Below are 15,537 nucleotides of genomic sequence, written 5' to 3'. Positions count from 1 at the left end.
TTAATATTAGTACCTGCAGTTGTGGGGTTGTGAGAAACCAATTGCTCTAAGAAAATTTTAATTGATTTGGGTATGTTTTAATCTCACTGATCTAGAATTAATGCAAAGAGAACAGCTGTTTGCATTAATTGTTGGATTGTCAGGGAAAGCCTCTAAGGTGACATCTAAGATCTGGGAGTTTTCTCATAAAGGCATTAGGAGAGTGCTTGGCTTCTCTGAGGAACAGCAAAGAACCTGCAGTATCAAATAAGGACAGCAGTAGAAAATGAGTCCAGTGGTGGGAAAAGTATAAAGATCATGGATCTGGGACTTCAGTTTCCAGTACCGGAATGACAACACTTAAAAAGCTACAGTATGGAGAACAAACTATAGGGTAGCAAGAATAGAAGCAAGCCCTTTTTGGAAAAAAGGAACACTGACATTTAGCCTGAACCCTCCCCGTCTTCTTCCCAAACTAGCATTTAGTTTGAAAAAAACATTTAAGTGGGTTTTTCTAATTCATGCAAGGACCAAAGAGCCAAAAGAAAAAACTCTCAAGACTAAGTACTATACATTTTATTTTCTCTCAAAGTGACTGTTTCTGCCGTTACAATTTTGTGTAGGTTAGGGTATTTGGCTTGCTTATTGGTATTAGATGACAAAGGATAACAGGTCTGTTTTAGTTTAATAAACATTTATTCCTTTAGTTGAACAACCTCTAACACACAAAGTATATATATGGTTTAGGATCTCTTTCTGAGTGGAAAGGAATTTAGGTCTCAAGAGGTTTTGAGCCTTTTTCTGGAAATCATTTAACTGAGCCTAAGACCCCTGAAAAAAATATAAAAACTGGTTCAAGGAAACCAGCAATTCGATTTTGAAATCAAACTATGGATTAAGTCAGCTATCTTAGAAGTTGGGGCAATTCCTCTATTTCCTACACACTCAAAATTCACCCTGGAGAACAGAAACCTCTTTACTGGGAAGACAGAATGGAAACAGAATAGTGGTATACTTAACATCAAGGTGGCACAATTGATGGGCTGGCAAGTTTATGGAATGGCAAAATTTTGAAGGGTTTGAGTAAGGGTGAGAAAAATGACTGGGGATAACCCATGTTAAGGATTAGGTTGGAAACCATAGACTTGTACATCGACACCAACTACATGACTATTCTCAACAGCCTATGGGAATGCCTAAGTGGGTTGACCCAAGATGACTTAGGACTTGGGATGAGCAATGACAGACTTTTAAAGCCAACCCTGTTTTTCCCCCTAAGGTGGCTAGTGGATTCAAAATGGTCACAAAGACCATGGATAAAGTATTTAAAATTCTAACCAAAGCCAATTTTATCCTCATACTTAAAAGCCAGTTTCCCAATTCTAGCATTGGTTACTAGCTTACAAATCTTAGTCTTCTCATCTAATGTCCAATTTCTTTAAGTGTTCATATACACGAGTAAAGCCCATTAACTGACTGCTTTGTAGGAAATTCAGTACTCTACAGATCCCATGGAGTCGTGGGATAGAATCAGGAGCCTCTACATTTTATGGTAACTTCAATGTAACTTCAAACTCCAACACTGTGGAGACCAAGGCAATTTTACTTCGGTCAAGCAGGATTTATTTTCATTTTTAAGACAACCCTCCTGAAACAGGTAGGTTTACTCAATTCTCTTTAAAAAAATGGTGGCATTCTTTTAAAGTATTCTTTCCAAAGCCAGTTAAATAAATGGAATATTGGATTCAACCTAAAATTGTGGTTCCTACTTAACACTGTTCTGCATATGATCATGATTAAAGACTAGAATACTCTTCACACTTCCAAGCAAAATCCAATTTAAAAAGCTCTTTCTTTCCAAACCCCTAATAACAACAGCCATTTGAGAGTAAACCAGAGCATTACATCACCCCAATGAAGCTGCAGGTTTCATTACATGCACCAACAAATCTACATGGCTAGCTTCTGCATTCCACTTTTACAGAATTTATTTTACACCTATTATACCAAACAGCATTTTAAACACTGACATATAAACTCCCTAATAAGATAAAGCAAAGACAAAAGCATTTATCTTATTAGAAACAAGATACACCATCACTTAAAGTCTTCAAACATTATTGCACTTTAACTTTCATAATTTGACAATGCATTCATGGAACAATGTGCAGACAACTCAATTTAACAGACAAATTAAAGAACACTTTTAAGCAGACATGACTGTCCTAAATTGTTTATTAGGTAAGATTTTTTACAAACATTACTTATATTAGCGGTAACGGTGGAGCTGGAGAGTATTGCGTCTTCTCCATGCCGCGCGGCGAGAACCACCAATAGTGTGGTGGAACTTGTGACCCTTTCCAAGGCCACGGCTCTTGCGGCCTGCAGATGTCAGCCCTCGCATCTCCCTGTGCTTGTGGACTGGTTTGGTGATCCACTGGGTGTCAGGATTTCTTCTGATAGCTTTATGGAATGGATCAATGAGGATGACCTCAAAGAATTTGTACGTGGAATCTTCGCCAACCCAGTAAGAATTCAAGACTCTCAGAGCCCCACAGTGGCGCCCAGCTCTCTCCTGGAACAGGAAAAAAGGCCCAAAGTCAGCCTCCATCTCCCATAGAAGGAAATTAGGAAGTAAGAATTCCCTTTAGTTTACCACACTAGACAAGAGACTAAGGTCATTCACTTAACTACTGAATAGTTATAAGCATCTTCCCAGAGGCTAGGACCCCAAATATGATTAAGACTTACTACAATAATACATGAAACATTCTCTGATTTGAAACCATTGCCTATTATCACCCCCTTCCCGACCAAGGCACAAATGTTAGTATCTAACAAAATTTAGGAACCTAGTCCTTTTCTAATACAACTAAGCGATCAGCAAACTTCATACAAAACTTTAATAATATTTAGCATATTATTTTAGGCTTTGGAGGCCACGATAGTCTCCTTAGTTTAAGTCGTCTTTGCCTTTTTTTTTTAAGAACAAAAATAAAACATTTTTAGTTTACAGAAGGCAGCAAACTCTTGTTTGCCAACCTTTGGGACAGAGCACAACTTCATTTACTAACCCAGAAAGACAACTTACAACTGAACATCAAAAATTAGCCATGAGTAAATGCAGCTTCTGTACACCTGGGGAGATGTGCTCTTCAAGACAAAGTTTACTGCCCTTCAAAAGCTTAGGTTCCAAGGTTCACACTAACCATAAAACACTTTCTATTATACACAAGCAAAGCCAGATTAGTAACAAAGACTGACTTTGCCAGCAACATTTAGTATACTAAGTAAACGATGAAGTAAAAATCACAAACCCCATTTTAAACACAACAGGGCTCACTAGGTACAAGTTAACCAGAAAAAGTGCTCAAATCCTCCACCAACCCCAGGAGGTGACAGACACAACTGTTACTGAAAAATCACTTACCTCTGCAACAGACTGAAGGCTTCGGGCAAACTTTAGCTGGTTAACACCATGATGGACAGGCTTGCCGTAGGTAGCACCCTTAGGAACTGGGCGTTTGCGGCCACCACGACGCACACGAATCCGATATATGACATAACCTATACACATTTACAGTGGTCTTATAAAAGCTGTACGGATCAAGACTCGGTAACTTCCTACTAAATGCTGCGATGTCGAATATATTTTGGACTATAAGCCAAATACTGTATATCTGAAGGTTAAATACCCATTTAAGACTTACTCTAAAAACAAACACATTCCAGTGTTTTTCAAAGTACTTTATGACACAGGAAGAGTAACTTCTCATTCCCACTCTACACTGGGATATTGGGGCCATAGTACCTCTAATTAGCAGTTTTCTCACATTTCCCCAGGAACACAATTTTGTCCACGCATCCATGCAGAGACCACTCACCTTGCTTGGCCTTGTACCCCAGCCTGCGCGCTTTATCGGGCCGGGTTGGGCGGGGAGCCCTGTGGAGCGCAGAGAGCTGGCGATATTGCCAGCAGCGCACCCTGAGAAGAAAGCGCATTACATCGGACTGCTTCTTCCTCCATAGCTCCTGGATGTACTTGTAAGCGCCCATCTTGGCCTACCTTTGAGCTAAAAAAACATCATGCATTTAAAATGAGACGATCGCGCCCGTCCATCTTAGTTCCCCACCAGCCACAAGGAAACCGAGGCTGAAAATGGCTCTCCATAACTGTAGGGAATAGCTGCACCCTGGGAAAGCAACGCTGTCACCTCTGCGACCCCAGCGCGGAGCAGCGCAGGGAGGGTCTCGGTACATTTTTGTTGGATGAATGAATGGCGCTAGACGAGTACTGAGGAATGCTGCTGAGTGCGGCAGGCGGCATCCCTAAGGGCCTGGCCTGCAGAGATCTCGCCGATACCCTTAGGGGAAGGTGCTGTAGCCGTTATCCCCGAAGGAAACTTTCGGGGAAAAAAATCCCTTATTGCACCCAATCCGCAGGCCTCGCTTTAGGACACTCTAGGCCCGGCCTTCCATCCCTCAGCCCCATGCTTCCTTTTCCTTCACGCTCCAGGCCCCGCTCGAATTCGCGCCGCCATCACATCACCACCCTAGCCCGCCCCGGGGGCCGCCTCTCCAAGCCCTAACAGCCCCGCATCCTGTTCGAACTCGCGCCGCACAGGAGGCAGGAGGAGCTCCGAGGACGCAGGGTCCCCGAGTCTGGATGGCTGAGGCGAAGAGAGATGAGCGGCGGATGCAGCAGCGAATTCGACAAACACAGCCTACCTGATGGCTGCCGCCGGACGGAAAGGAAAGAGCCTTTCTCCCACAATCCTTTTTGGGCTCCTCCCCCACAGCGGCGAGCCTCTTTCCGGTGGAAGGCTGCGGCTCCCACAGCCTCATGGGACATGTAGTTCCGGCAGCGAGACTGGTGGGCGGAGTTCGGCCCGGATTGGGCGCAGCCTCCCCTATTATCCCGCACCCTGGCCCTCAGGACTTGAGTTTGACAGGCAGGGGCGGCTCAAAGGGCGAGAGTCCTCGGCCAGACCTCGGCGGGCGAGCGTTCAAGGCCGTCCTGCAGCTGGGAGGAGGCAAGTTGGGGGCGGGGCTCAGGTGGCCGAAGCCGGTCGTGGAGCATCTCTGCCAGAGTATCGGTATCTTAGGAGTCTGTGGAAGTGTCCAGGTCTGTGTCTGGAGGTACAGGGAACCGCTTCACGCACCGCGGTCTCCTCACTTGAGGAGTCGCGGCGGGTTCCCCAGTGCGGCGCTATCCATCCCGCTTAGCCCACTAGACTGGACCCCGAGACGCTGCCGGAGCAGCCAAATAAGACGTTCGTGCTGCCAGGGCTTCGCGGGTGGGGGCGCGCGCCCTGCCTTCGGGCTTCAGCCTCCGCAGGCCCCGGCTCCGCGGGATTTTGCCCTAAAGAAGGGTCGGAGGGTGGGGAACTGGGGGGCTAGAGAGGGGAGCGCGAGCGGCTCGGCGCCTTTTCATTTCCGTGCCTTTCCTGCGTACCGACTTGGTCCCAGGTTTGCTACGTCAGAACCAGTTTTTTTTAGAAAGGCAAAATATTTTTGTGCCAAGACTTGGTTATCAGGTACGAGTGTTTTGGGAAGAAATGCCGAGAAAATGCTGGCGTTTTGTGTTTTCTTTATTGAAAAATAGTTTGTTTTTTGCGTCCCCAGAGTATTTTCATTTTTGACGCAGTCATGTAGTTTACCTTCTAACTTATTACCGGTTTTGGTTTTCTCCCCTTATTTACTATTTTCCTTTTTTTTTTAATCGTAGCTTTATCATTCCAGGAGTCCTCACAAGGTTCACTGATTTATTCAGCAAATATCTATGAAATGCCTAATATGTGCCAGGTAGTGTCCCAGCTGCTGGGGATGCAGCAATAGTGAACGCAGAAATTCTAGGAAATGGGCAATAAACATAAATAAGACATATATTATGTTTGGTAAAAAGTACTAAAGACAAACATTAAGGGCAGGGAAAGGATAGTGTTGGGGTGGGGGGTCAAAATTTTGGATGGCATATTCAGGATTAGTCGTCTTGAGAAACAAGATTTGAGAAAAATCCCGAAGGTTGTGAGCCTTGGAGATTTGGACTGATTTCAATCAAAAGGAAAAGTGCCAATGCTGGAGTATGCCTGGATTCATACAGAAATAGCAAGGAGGCAGGGTGGCAGGAAGCTAGCAGATGACCTCAGAGAGGTGAAGTGTTTCTAGGGAGGACTTTGGGTTTTCACACTGCCAGAGATCAAAAACTATTGGAAGATTTTAAGCAGAAGGGTGACTTTCTGTGACTTACATTTTAAAAGGATTATCTGGATTGCAGTTTTGAGGCCAAAAGAAGGGAAAAAGTTGAAGCAGAGAGACTAGGAAGTTGTATTAGTTCTTTTTGCTAATTGTAGCAAACTGGCTTAAAATAACACAAATTAGTTGTATTACACAGGTCAGAAATCTCGGTAGGCTAAAATCAGATTGCTGTGTTCCTTTTAGAGAAGCTAGGGGAGAATCCATTTGCTTGCTTTTTCCAGCCTTTTTTTTTTTTTTTAAGATTTTATTTATTTATTTGAGTGGGGGCGAGGCACAAGAGCAGGGGGAGGAGCAGAGGGAGAGGGACAGCCAACTCCACGTTGGGCAGAGCCAGTGGAAGAGCCAGTCCAATGACCCCGAGACCATGACCCTAGCCAAAACCAAGAGTCAGGTGCTCAACCAACTGAGCCACCCAGGCATCCCTGCTTTTTCCAGCTTTTAGAGGCCACTGGTATTCTTTGGCTCCTTATCCCTTCCTTTTCAAAGCCAGCAGTATAGCATCTTCTATCTCTGTTTCTCTTTCTGACACACTTCTCTCCTTCTTATAAAGACACATATGGTATGGTGATTACCATAACAAAAAATTTAAAGAAAAAAAGATACATGTGATTACATTGGGCCTACCCAGATGATCCAGGATAGTCTCCCCATCTCAAGGATCTTAATTTAATCACAGCTGCAAAGTTCCTGTTACTGTGTAAAATGAAATACTCACAGGTTTTAGGGATTATCACACAGACATCTTTGAGAGACCAAGTGAGAGAAGATGGTGCTTCTGACCACTTCATTAGCGGTGGAGGTGGTAAGTGATCCAGCCCTGGATGTGTTCCGAAGGTGGAGGCTTTACTGGTGGATCAGATGTGGGGTGTAAGAAAAATGAGTCAAGAATGATTGCTATAAAAAATTAATTAAAAAAGGGTGCCTGGCTGGCTCAGTTGGTAGAGCATGCAATCTTGGTCTCAGGGTCATGAGTTTGAACCCCAAGTTGGGCGTAGAGATTACTTTAAAAACATAACTACAGGGGCGCCTGAGTGGCTCAGTCTTTAAGTGTCTGCCTTCCGCTCAGATCATGGTCCCAGAGTCCTGGGATCGAGCCCCGCATCGGGCTCCCTGCTCGGCGGGAAGCCTGCTTCTCCCTCTCCCACTCCTGCTTGTGTTCCCTTTCTTGCTGTGTCTCTCTCTGTCAAATAAATAAAATCTTAAAAAATAACTACAAAGTTGGATGAATCATTTGGAAAGGAGTTCTGGCAATGCAAATCATCACTGCTAATTTCTTAATTAGTTTTTGCAGTTTTGTTTCTTCATTTGCAATTTATAGTTTCTCAGTAGTTTTGCAAGATTTGGATTGGTATTTACAATTGATTCTGAGATTCCTGAGGGCAGGTATCATTTCTGGTTTTGCCCCCCATGGTTTTGTCCCTCATGCCTGGCTTTATGGTAACACCTCAGTAAATACTTAATGAATAAAAGAATGGTAAGCTGGAATCTGCTCATTATATTTTATTGTGTGCAGTATTATTTACAAAACCTTTTAAATGTATGTTTTTGTAAAATTATTCATATATAGATAAGTAAAAGTGTTGCACACAGTACCTGATGTTTGCATAAATAAATACACAGTGTATAAATTTTCTCCATGCGGGGCTTCATAGTATGATCTATAACATCTCTCTATGATGCTAAGTGTTAATAGTATTACTACTGTTTTAGTAGCATAAAAACAGTTGTGCTTTACTTATAAAAGTAGAATGATTTGGGGTGCCTGAGTGGCTCAGTCTTTAAGCGTCTGCCTTCGGCTCAGGTCATGATCCCAGGGTCCTGGGATTGAGCCCCACATCGGGCTCCCTGCTCAGTGGGAGGCCTGCTTGTGTTCCCTCTCGCTGTGTCTCTCTCTGTCAAATAAATAAAATCTTAAAAAAAAATATATGATTTCCTTAGAAAAGCAGAAGTACTGACAGTTTCGGCAGCTGTTTCTGATAGCTCTTTAAAGGGATTATTGACTAAGCTCAGTGTTTTCCACAGGAATGGATCAAATCATGTTTTTATTCTCTAGAAACATTATTGATTAGCCTGGAAAGCAAAGCAATATACAGTTAAGACTGCATTGGATTTTGCCTGTTAAGCCTGTTCTCTCAAGTCATTTATATCAGGTGAGGATTAATAGGTCACAGATTGAATTTTATTTTCTAGCAGTTACTTAGAGTAGGGACTCTACCAAGTAGTTCTAACTAGTGCTTTACATTAGATACTAACTGGGGTGCCTGGGTAGCTCCGTCAGTTAAGTGTCTACTTTTCAGCCCAGGTCTTGATCTCAGGGTTCTGAGTTCAAGCCCTGCATTGGGCTCAATGCTGGGTGTGGAGCCTACTAAAAAACATTAGATACTATTTTTTAGAAGAATTAATACTTTAATTAGCAGGTCGCTAGTCTTCAGCTTTAGGTAATATTGTTTCCCACTTGAAGACAAGAACCTAGAATGTTTCAGCTATGCTTTGACTAATCACATTTATCCTTTCATCTTTGTTTTGTTTTTGGTGGTGTAAAATATTTAACATGGATTATTCTGTTTTATCTTGCTTCTTTCCTTGTAAAATACCTTAAAATCCTTTTTTTTAAAGATTTTATTTATTTATTTGACAGAGAGAGACCCAGCGAGAGAGGGAACACAAGCAGGGGGAGGGGGAGAGGGAGCCTGATGCGGGGCTCGATCCCAGGACCCCGGGATCATGACCTGAGCCAAAGGCAGACGCTTAACGACTGAGCCACCCAGGCGCCCCAAATACCTTAAAATCCTTACCGAGTGTTTGAGTAACCTCTATTCAGTTATTTTTACTATTTGCCCTTGATGGAGATTCTCTTGATAGACTGAAACAACTCCCCCAGTTTATTTATACACACACATGCAAAGTAATGTGTATTTTTAACACACTTCATCTGCTAATCCTAATATCAGTGAGTGATCAAAGTATAATTGTAGCATGCCACTTTTAAAGCAAATATATTAAGACCACTTCCAAAGACTGGAGTAGTTGATTTCTGGATTTCTTAAGATTCTGTTGGTTTCAGCATTTTCCCAGTTTGCTTCAGTCCCCAGAAGTCATATTTGCCTCCCTTTTATGGGGAGTCTATTGCTATTAATAATTGGGATGTTTTTTCTTTTAACTGTCTGGTTCACTTAACGACAACATGTGCCTACCCTTTTAAAGCACTTGTTTTTATTTGAAGATTGATATAATGAATGGTAAAGGGACTTTTTTTTGATTGAAAGGAAGAGGAGAGAAGGTAAGGTATTTAGAAATTCTGGGACTAAGACATTTTTGGAGGAAGGGAAATAATAATAGAAAATTAGAATTTAGATTCCAGTAGCAACCTTTTCTGACAACAGAATTGTTCTGTGCTGCCAATATTTTTCTCATCCTCTGACAGATTTCTTTTTCATCCTCTTGGTGACATGTGGTTAAGTGGCAACTTCCTTTAAATTTTAACTGTTATCATTAAAAACCCTTTGAAAAAGATTCAATGATATCATAAACTTCTAGGAAACCACAATATGCAAAAAGAGTAGAGTCCTACGATAAGTGAGATACTAGATTAATCATAAATTCAGATGTAGAAAACCTTTTAAAATAGTCCATAGTTGCTGACATAGGAGATATCATACCATAGATGATCAGTGTGACACAGGAGATATACCATAGATGATCAGTGTGACGCAGAGCTCTCCTCTTACAAATAAAGACTCAGAATTTTTCTATTGCAGTTATGTTGAAAATATATTTTAGAAAAAGAGGTGCCTGGCTGGATCAGTTGGTAGAGCACGCAACTCTTGATCTCGGGGTCATGAGTTTAAGTCCCACATTGGGCATAGAGATTACTTTAAGAAAATATATGTGAGTGTGTGTGTGTGTGTGTGTGTGTGTGTGTGTGTGTGTGTGTCTCCCTTAAGAGAAGTAGTTCTCATAGAAATAGGTGATAAATATTCTTGGGAAGATTTGGAAGGATCTCAAGCATGCCACCAGGAAATAATAACTACATTACGTTAAGTGATGATTATTTCTCTACTGGTAAAATGTACTGTACTGTTCTGGAAATGAGCGCTGTATTATTACTGTCCTACAATAATGGTAGCAGTAAAATTTTTCCTGTCAGCAGATTGGTGGTGTGGCTAATTTGGGTCATAAAATATTATAGACTTTTGGGGCTCCTGGGTGGCTCAGTGGGTTAAGTGTCCAGCTCTTGGTTTCAGCTCAGGTCTGATCTCAGTGGTGCAATCGAGCCCCGTGTTGGGCTCTGCACTCAGCGTGGAGTCTGCTTGAGATTCTCTTTCCCTCTTCCCCCCAACATGCTCATGTGTGCTCTTTCTCTAAAATAAATAAGTCCTAAAAAAGAAAAAAAAAGATTCTCTGCCCTTCCCACCTTGGCTCACACACTTGCTTGCTCTCTCTGAAACAAATAAATATTACAGACTTTGAGAAAATAGAGTTATGGGAAGTTCATTTGTTGCTTAATATTTTTGGTATTGGTTAAAACAAACAATACTAATGTACAACACATGTGCATATACAGAAAGGTACCTGGAAGCCCTTTGAATGCTTATCTGAACTTTCTTGGTGTAGTTGCTTTCTGACTTCAAGGAGTTGTGGCATCCCTTTTAGTCATTTATTGCATGTTCTACACTTCTAGGTAAGAAGAGAATTGGGAGAAATAAGAAAGTGGTGGAGATGGAAAAAGGCAGTGTGGAAATTTAAATTCTCTTATCAAGTTACTCTGTTGTATTCAGTGAGCTTTTTTTTTTTTTCCTTTCTGCCTTGGTTTCTGGTATCTTGACTTCTGGAAAATAAAAGCTTTGAGGAAAATTGAAGACAATGTTACCCAATTTTGCTCTTCCTTGGATATGTTAGGATGAGCAATTTTTCTAGCATTAAGCATGACTCAGGGGCACCTGGGTGGTTCAGTCGGTTAAGCATCTGCCTTCAGCTCAGGTCATGATCCCAGGGTCCTGGGATTCAGCCCCACCTCAGGCTCCCTGCTCTGCGGGGAGCCTGCTTCTCCCTCTGCCTGCTGCTCCCCCTGCTTGTGCTCTCTCTCCCCCTCTCTCTCTCTTTCTCTGTCAAATAAATAAATAAAATCTTAAAAAACAGTATAACTCAAAAAGAAGTATGACAAAAAGAGCCCACGTTGCTATGAAAATCCAATTTTTCACTCTCCTGAGAAAAGACTGATGGCATTAATAGCATTAATGTTTCTCTAAAAAATCATGTCTGTTCTCTATCCAGATTTTTGTCTTCACACCTCCTTAAATTTTTACTTAAATGTTTTTTTTCCAGGTAAATATTGATGAGCAGGCAGTGTCTTTCAAGGATTGGTTTCATCTAGGATTTGATTTAGATCCTATAGACTTAGTGTTGAAATATTCTTTGTATAAAATGTTTTTTTCTTTTTGAAAATAAACATGTATTCATATCTACATGTATTCCTGTGTTTATCTAGATTATCTCTGCAAAAATGTACAAGAAACTGGTAATACTGATTGCTCTAAGGAAGCAAATGGGAGACTAGGAATGGGGTTTGGAAGGCTATGCCTATTGTATTTTTTATTTTTGGAATTATCCCGTGTATGTATGACTTATTTAAACATAGAAAAAAAGAAAAACGGTTGCTTCAAACAGTATACAGTTTCACAGATCTTTTATTCTCTTCACAGTGATATATCCTGAGAGAAGATGGGAAAGGGCTGCAAGGTTGTGGTCTGTGGCTTGTTATCTGTGGGGAAAACAGCAATTTTGGAGCAGCTTCTTTATGGGAATCATACTATTGGTAAGATTATTTTTCTCTAGTTTCTCTGTAGGTTCCTGGAACTGCTTAAGGTCTTTTGTTGGTCATGATAACCTAAAGATGGGTGATGGTACACAAAAGTGAGGTGTAATCCAGAAGGACTAAAGGGTTGAAGAAGTCAACAGAGATTGAAAGGCAGGGGGATGGAGGAGGGGGGAGTATAGGAGAGAGAAAAATAAACTTTGTTATTGAAATTCAAGAGTTTTTTTTAAGTTACAACAGGTAAGAAAACAAATGTGTGCGTGCATATGTGGTTTCCTGTGTATTTACATAATGAATAGTGGTCTCGGAGTCACAGAATCACTGACTTAAGAATACACTGAATGATGGGGGCGCCTGGGTGGCTCAGTCGTTGGGCGTCTGCCTTCGGCTCAGGTCATGATTCCAGGGTCCTGGGATCGGGCCCCGCATCGGGCTCCTCTGCTCTGTGGGGAGCCTGCTTCTCCTTCTCCCTCACTTGTGCTCTCTAGCTGTCTCTATCACTCCAATAAATAAAAAAAAATAAAAGAAGACACTGAATGATGATCTCATTTAAGTTTCAAACATACTTTCCAAGACTGCTGTATAAGTTTTAAAAATGGAAGAAACAGTTATTTGCTCCAATATGACCTAATTTTGTGAATTGGATTATGTCATTTTTTCACTTATTGAGTTAAATAATTAGTAAATACTTGCTGTATGATACAAGCTGTAATGAGGCCTTGTGAGGGCACAGAAGTGAAGAAGACCCCATCTCTGGCTTTTTAAGGAGATCATTTAGGAAGGAAGGCAGACCGTACAGGTTAGAATGAAATGAAGTTTGTTAGGTAAGTGGAACCGTGGGTCTTTAAAGTACTTATCTCTGGCAAGTAGCTCAGAGCACATTTCTGTCTTTTATTAACCATCTTGATTAGCTCTGCTTCTCTTCCACCTTCCCAAAATAATATATAACAATTTTGGTTAAATCCATATTTGGTTTTTATTATGATGCTGGTGCCTGCAGTTCTCAAATTTTTTGAGAACTTTTGGTTTCAGAATCCCTCCTGTCACAAATGCTGCCATATTGATTTTTTTTTCCTTTTTCTTTTAGAGATGGGGGAAGGGGCAAAGGGAGAGGGAGACAGAAAAATCTTAAGCAGGTCCAGGTGGGGTTCCATCTCACAACTCTAGGGTCCTGACCTGAGCCAAAAATCAAGAGTCGGACGCTTAACTGACTGAGCCAGGTGCCCCTGCACTATTTATTCTTATTTTTTTTACCTCCTGATTCTAATTTATGCCTGTGCAAAAATAAATTATGCCCAGGGGAGAAAATCTCTTTACCCTCTAAAAACCCTTATCATGATGGATTTTTACTGTGTTAGAAATTAAAACTGAGGGGCGCCTGGGTGGCTCAGTCATTGAGTGTCTGCCTTTGGCTCAGGTCGTGATCTCAGGGTCCTGGGATCGAGCCCCGCATCAGGCTCCCTGCTCGGCGGGAGGCCTGCTTCTCCCTCTCCCACTCCCCCTGCTTGTGTTCCTGCTCTCGCTATCTCTCTCTCTGTCAAATAAACAAATAAAATCTTAAAAAAAAAAGAAATTAAAACATTTTAAAAAATACTCATTACATGCTAAGATAACATTTTCATGAAAAATATATTTTCAAAAAAATATATTTTTTTGGAAATATATTTCAAGATATATTGAAGATACATGCTAAGATACATGCTAAGATAACATTTTCATGAAAAATATATTTTCAAAAAAGTGAGAGAATGAGCATTGATTTACATTTTTTGAAAACCATGTTCAGCTTACTAGAAGGCAGCTGGATTATCATACCTACTTACTTTTGTATTTAATCAGTTGTGGTATTTTTAGTTGAAATATATGAAGAAAACCTGGCCTCACACAGATAAATCGTTGGAAGAAGTAGGAGTATGTTAATAGCCTTTCCAGATAATTGTGGATATTTTTGGGGCACCTGAGTGGCTCAGTTGGTTAAGCTCCTGCCTTCAGCTCAGGTCATGATCTCACGGTCCTAGGATTGAGCCCCACATCAGGCTCCCTGCTCAGCGGGGAGTCTGCTTCTCCCTCTCCCGCTGCCCCTCCCCCTGCTTGTGCTCTCTCCCTCTCTCTCAAATGAAATCTTTAAAAAAATTGTAGGTATTCTATGCTATTTCACTAAAACTCAACAAGTGATGTTTACTTAAAGCTTATTGGAAACCACGTCAGTGAACTTTTCCTACTCTATTATAGTAAAATCTCATTGATCTGTCTTGAACTATAAATGGGATTTTTACCTAACAGTGGTTTTTAAAGATCATAAATTGATCATTTGAAAAATACTGGCTCACTGAGATAAGCAGATCTTCCAAATAACATTTATTAATATCATCATCAGTCTTAGTATTAGGAAGCATACAATTCTCATTTTCACTTGAAAGATCAAATTTTATCATTGACAACAAATACTGCCAGTTATGGTCCTTAAAAACGATAGGCTCCCTTTATTCATTTTGAGAAAACATTTATCCAGTACCCCAAATAACAGTTTTCCTGTCATTCCTTCCTTTAAAAAAAACTGGCTAGTTCAGTTTGCAACTCAAACACAAGAGCTTTTCCTTCAATTACCACAATTCATTATGCAGAATACTTTATGCATTAATCACATAGAATATTTAAAAATGTAAATATGTATACTCAAGGATTGAGATAATAAAATCAGTAATTTTTACTGCTTCATCAAGGACATTCTTAACTCAAATTGGCTTTTTTTCCCTCCAAACTGCAAGTATGATGTGAAGAATACAACTACTAATAAATACAGTTGGTGCTCTTGCCTTAATTTATACTAAAGCATCCACAGTTTTACCCACCATTTGCACCATCAGTGCAAATGTTAACATAGTGGAAAAGACAAATGTCTTTGATCATTATGAAAATAGTTTTGTCCATGTGGATTCCCTGAAAGGAGACATTGAGGGATCTTTAGACCACACTTTAGGAACTGCTGGTGCCTGTAAATATTCTCTGCTGAGCAATGTTCTATACTATGATTGTTTCTTTTCCTTTTTGTTTTTCTGGAGGCTAATATTTGTTTTGTCACTTCTTTAGTTTTATTTATACTTTTGCTATTTCCACATGTACACATGGTTCTCAATTTTTTTACAAAGTTAGCTACATCAGATAATTCCCCCCCCCACCCCCACTTGGAGATATCCTTCCAGGAGTTAGTAATTCTCTTATCTAGGCCTATTACACAGGAATGGAACCATGGAACTTTTCTTTACCTTTCTTCCTGGGTTTGAGTTCCTGTTTCTTTTCTTTTCTTTTTTTTTTTTTTTAAGATTTATTTATTTAGGGTCACCTGGGTGGCTCAGTCAGTTAAGTGTCTGCCTTCAGCTCAGGTCATGATCCCAGGGTCTTGGGACTGAGTTGGGCATCAGGCTCCTTGCTCAGCAGGGAGTCTGCCACTCCCCCTACCAGCCACTCCCCTTGCTTGTGCTCTT

General features: G+C 41.0%; 2 protein-coding genes across 5 annotated transcripts in view; one reads left to right on the top strand and one right to left on the bottom strand.

Moving 5' to 3' along the window:
• Nucleotides 1-540: 540 nt before the first annotated feature.
• On the bottom strand, nucleotides 541-4,828 carry RPL15 (ribosomal protein L15). Of its 2 annotated transcripts, none has more exons than XM_025883011.2 (4): nucleotides 4,708-4,828; nucleotides 3,864-4,052; nucleotides 3,410-3,546; nucleotides 541-2,554 (listed from the first exon to the last, which is right to left on the bottom strand). In XM_025883011.2, exons 2-4 carry the CDS (start codon nucleotides 4,033-4,035, stop codon nucleotides 2,249-2,251), a joined length of 615 nt encoding a protein of 204 aa, XP_025738796.1. In that variant the 5' UTR covers nucleotides 4,036-4,052; nucleotides 4,708-4,828; the 3' UTR covers nucleotides 541-2,248. The 2 variants fall into 2 exon arrangements, with proteins under 2 accessions (XP_025738796.1, XP_025738805.1); XM_025883020.2 differs by lacking the exon at nucleotides 4,708-4,828 and adding an exon at nucleotides 4,602-4,620.
• Nucleotides 4,829-4,849: 21 nt separating this feature from the next.
• NKIRAS1 (NFKB inhibitor interacting Ras like 1) overlaps nucleotides 4,850-15,537 on the top strand; it is a 32,916-nt gene continuing 22,228 nt past the window's right edge. Inside the window, exons 1-2 of one of the 3 annotated variants that reach the window (XM_073900882.1) lie at nucleotides 4,850-5,012; nucleotides 11,940-12,052. In XM_073900882.1, the coding sequence (XP_073756983.1) occupies nucleotides 11,959-12,052 (94 nt within the window). In that variant the 5' untranslated portion in view covers nucleotides 4,850-5,012; nucleotides 11,940-11,958. Of the gene's footprint in view, nucleotides 5,105-8,365; nucleotides 8,388-11,939; nucleotides 12,053-15,537 lie in introns of those variants that run through there. The other 2 variants (XM_025882999.2, XM_073900884.1) reach the window with 2 other exon arrangements.

This window comes from Callorhinus ursinus, unplaced genomic scaffold, assembly GCF_003265705.2.
Source record: "Callorhinus ursinus isolate GAN/ISIS: 27379988/994484 unplaced genomic scaffold, GSC_fseal_2.0 scaffold1, whole genome shotgun sequence".
In the NCBI taxonomy this organism is placed as follows: domain Eukaryota; kingdom Metazoa; phylum Chordata; class Mammalia; order Carnivora; family Otariidae; genus Callorhinus; species Callorhinus ursinus.
Note: the sequence above shows the minus strand (reverse complement) of the source record. Positions and strands in the feature narration are given on the sequence as shown.

What these genes read in the sequence shown, in the direction of transcription:
- RPL15 (XM_025883011.2), bottom strand. Translation starts at nt 4,035, where the DNA reads ATGGGCGCTTACAAGTACATCCAGGAGCTATGGAGGAAGAAGCAGTCC. An exon ending in GGGGTACAAGGCCAAGCAAG is followed by an intron (nt 3,547 to 3,863) that starts GTGAGTGGTCTC and finishes AAATGTGTATAG; the next exon opens with GTTATGTCATATATCGGATT. An exon ending in GCCTTCAGTCTGTTGCAGAG is followed by an intron (nt 2,555 to 3,409) that starts GTAAGTGATTTT and finishes TTCCTGTTCCAG; the next exon opens with GAGAGAGCTGGGCGCCACTG.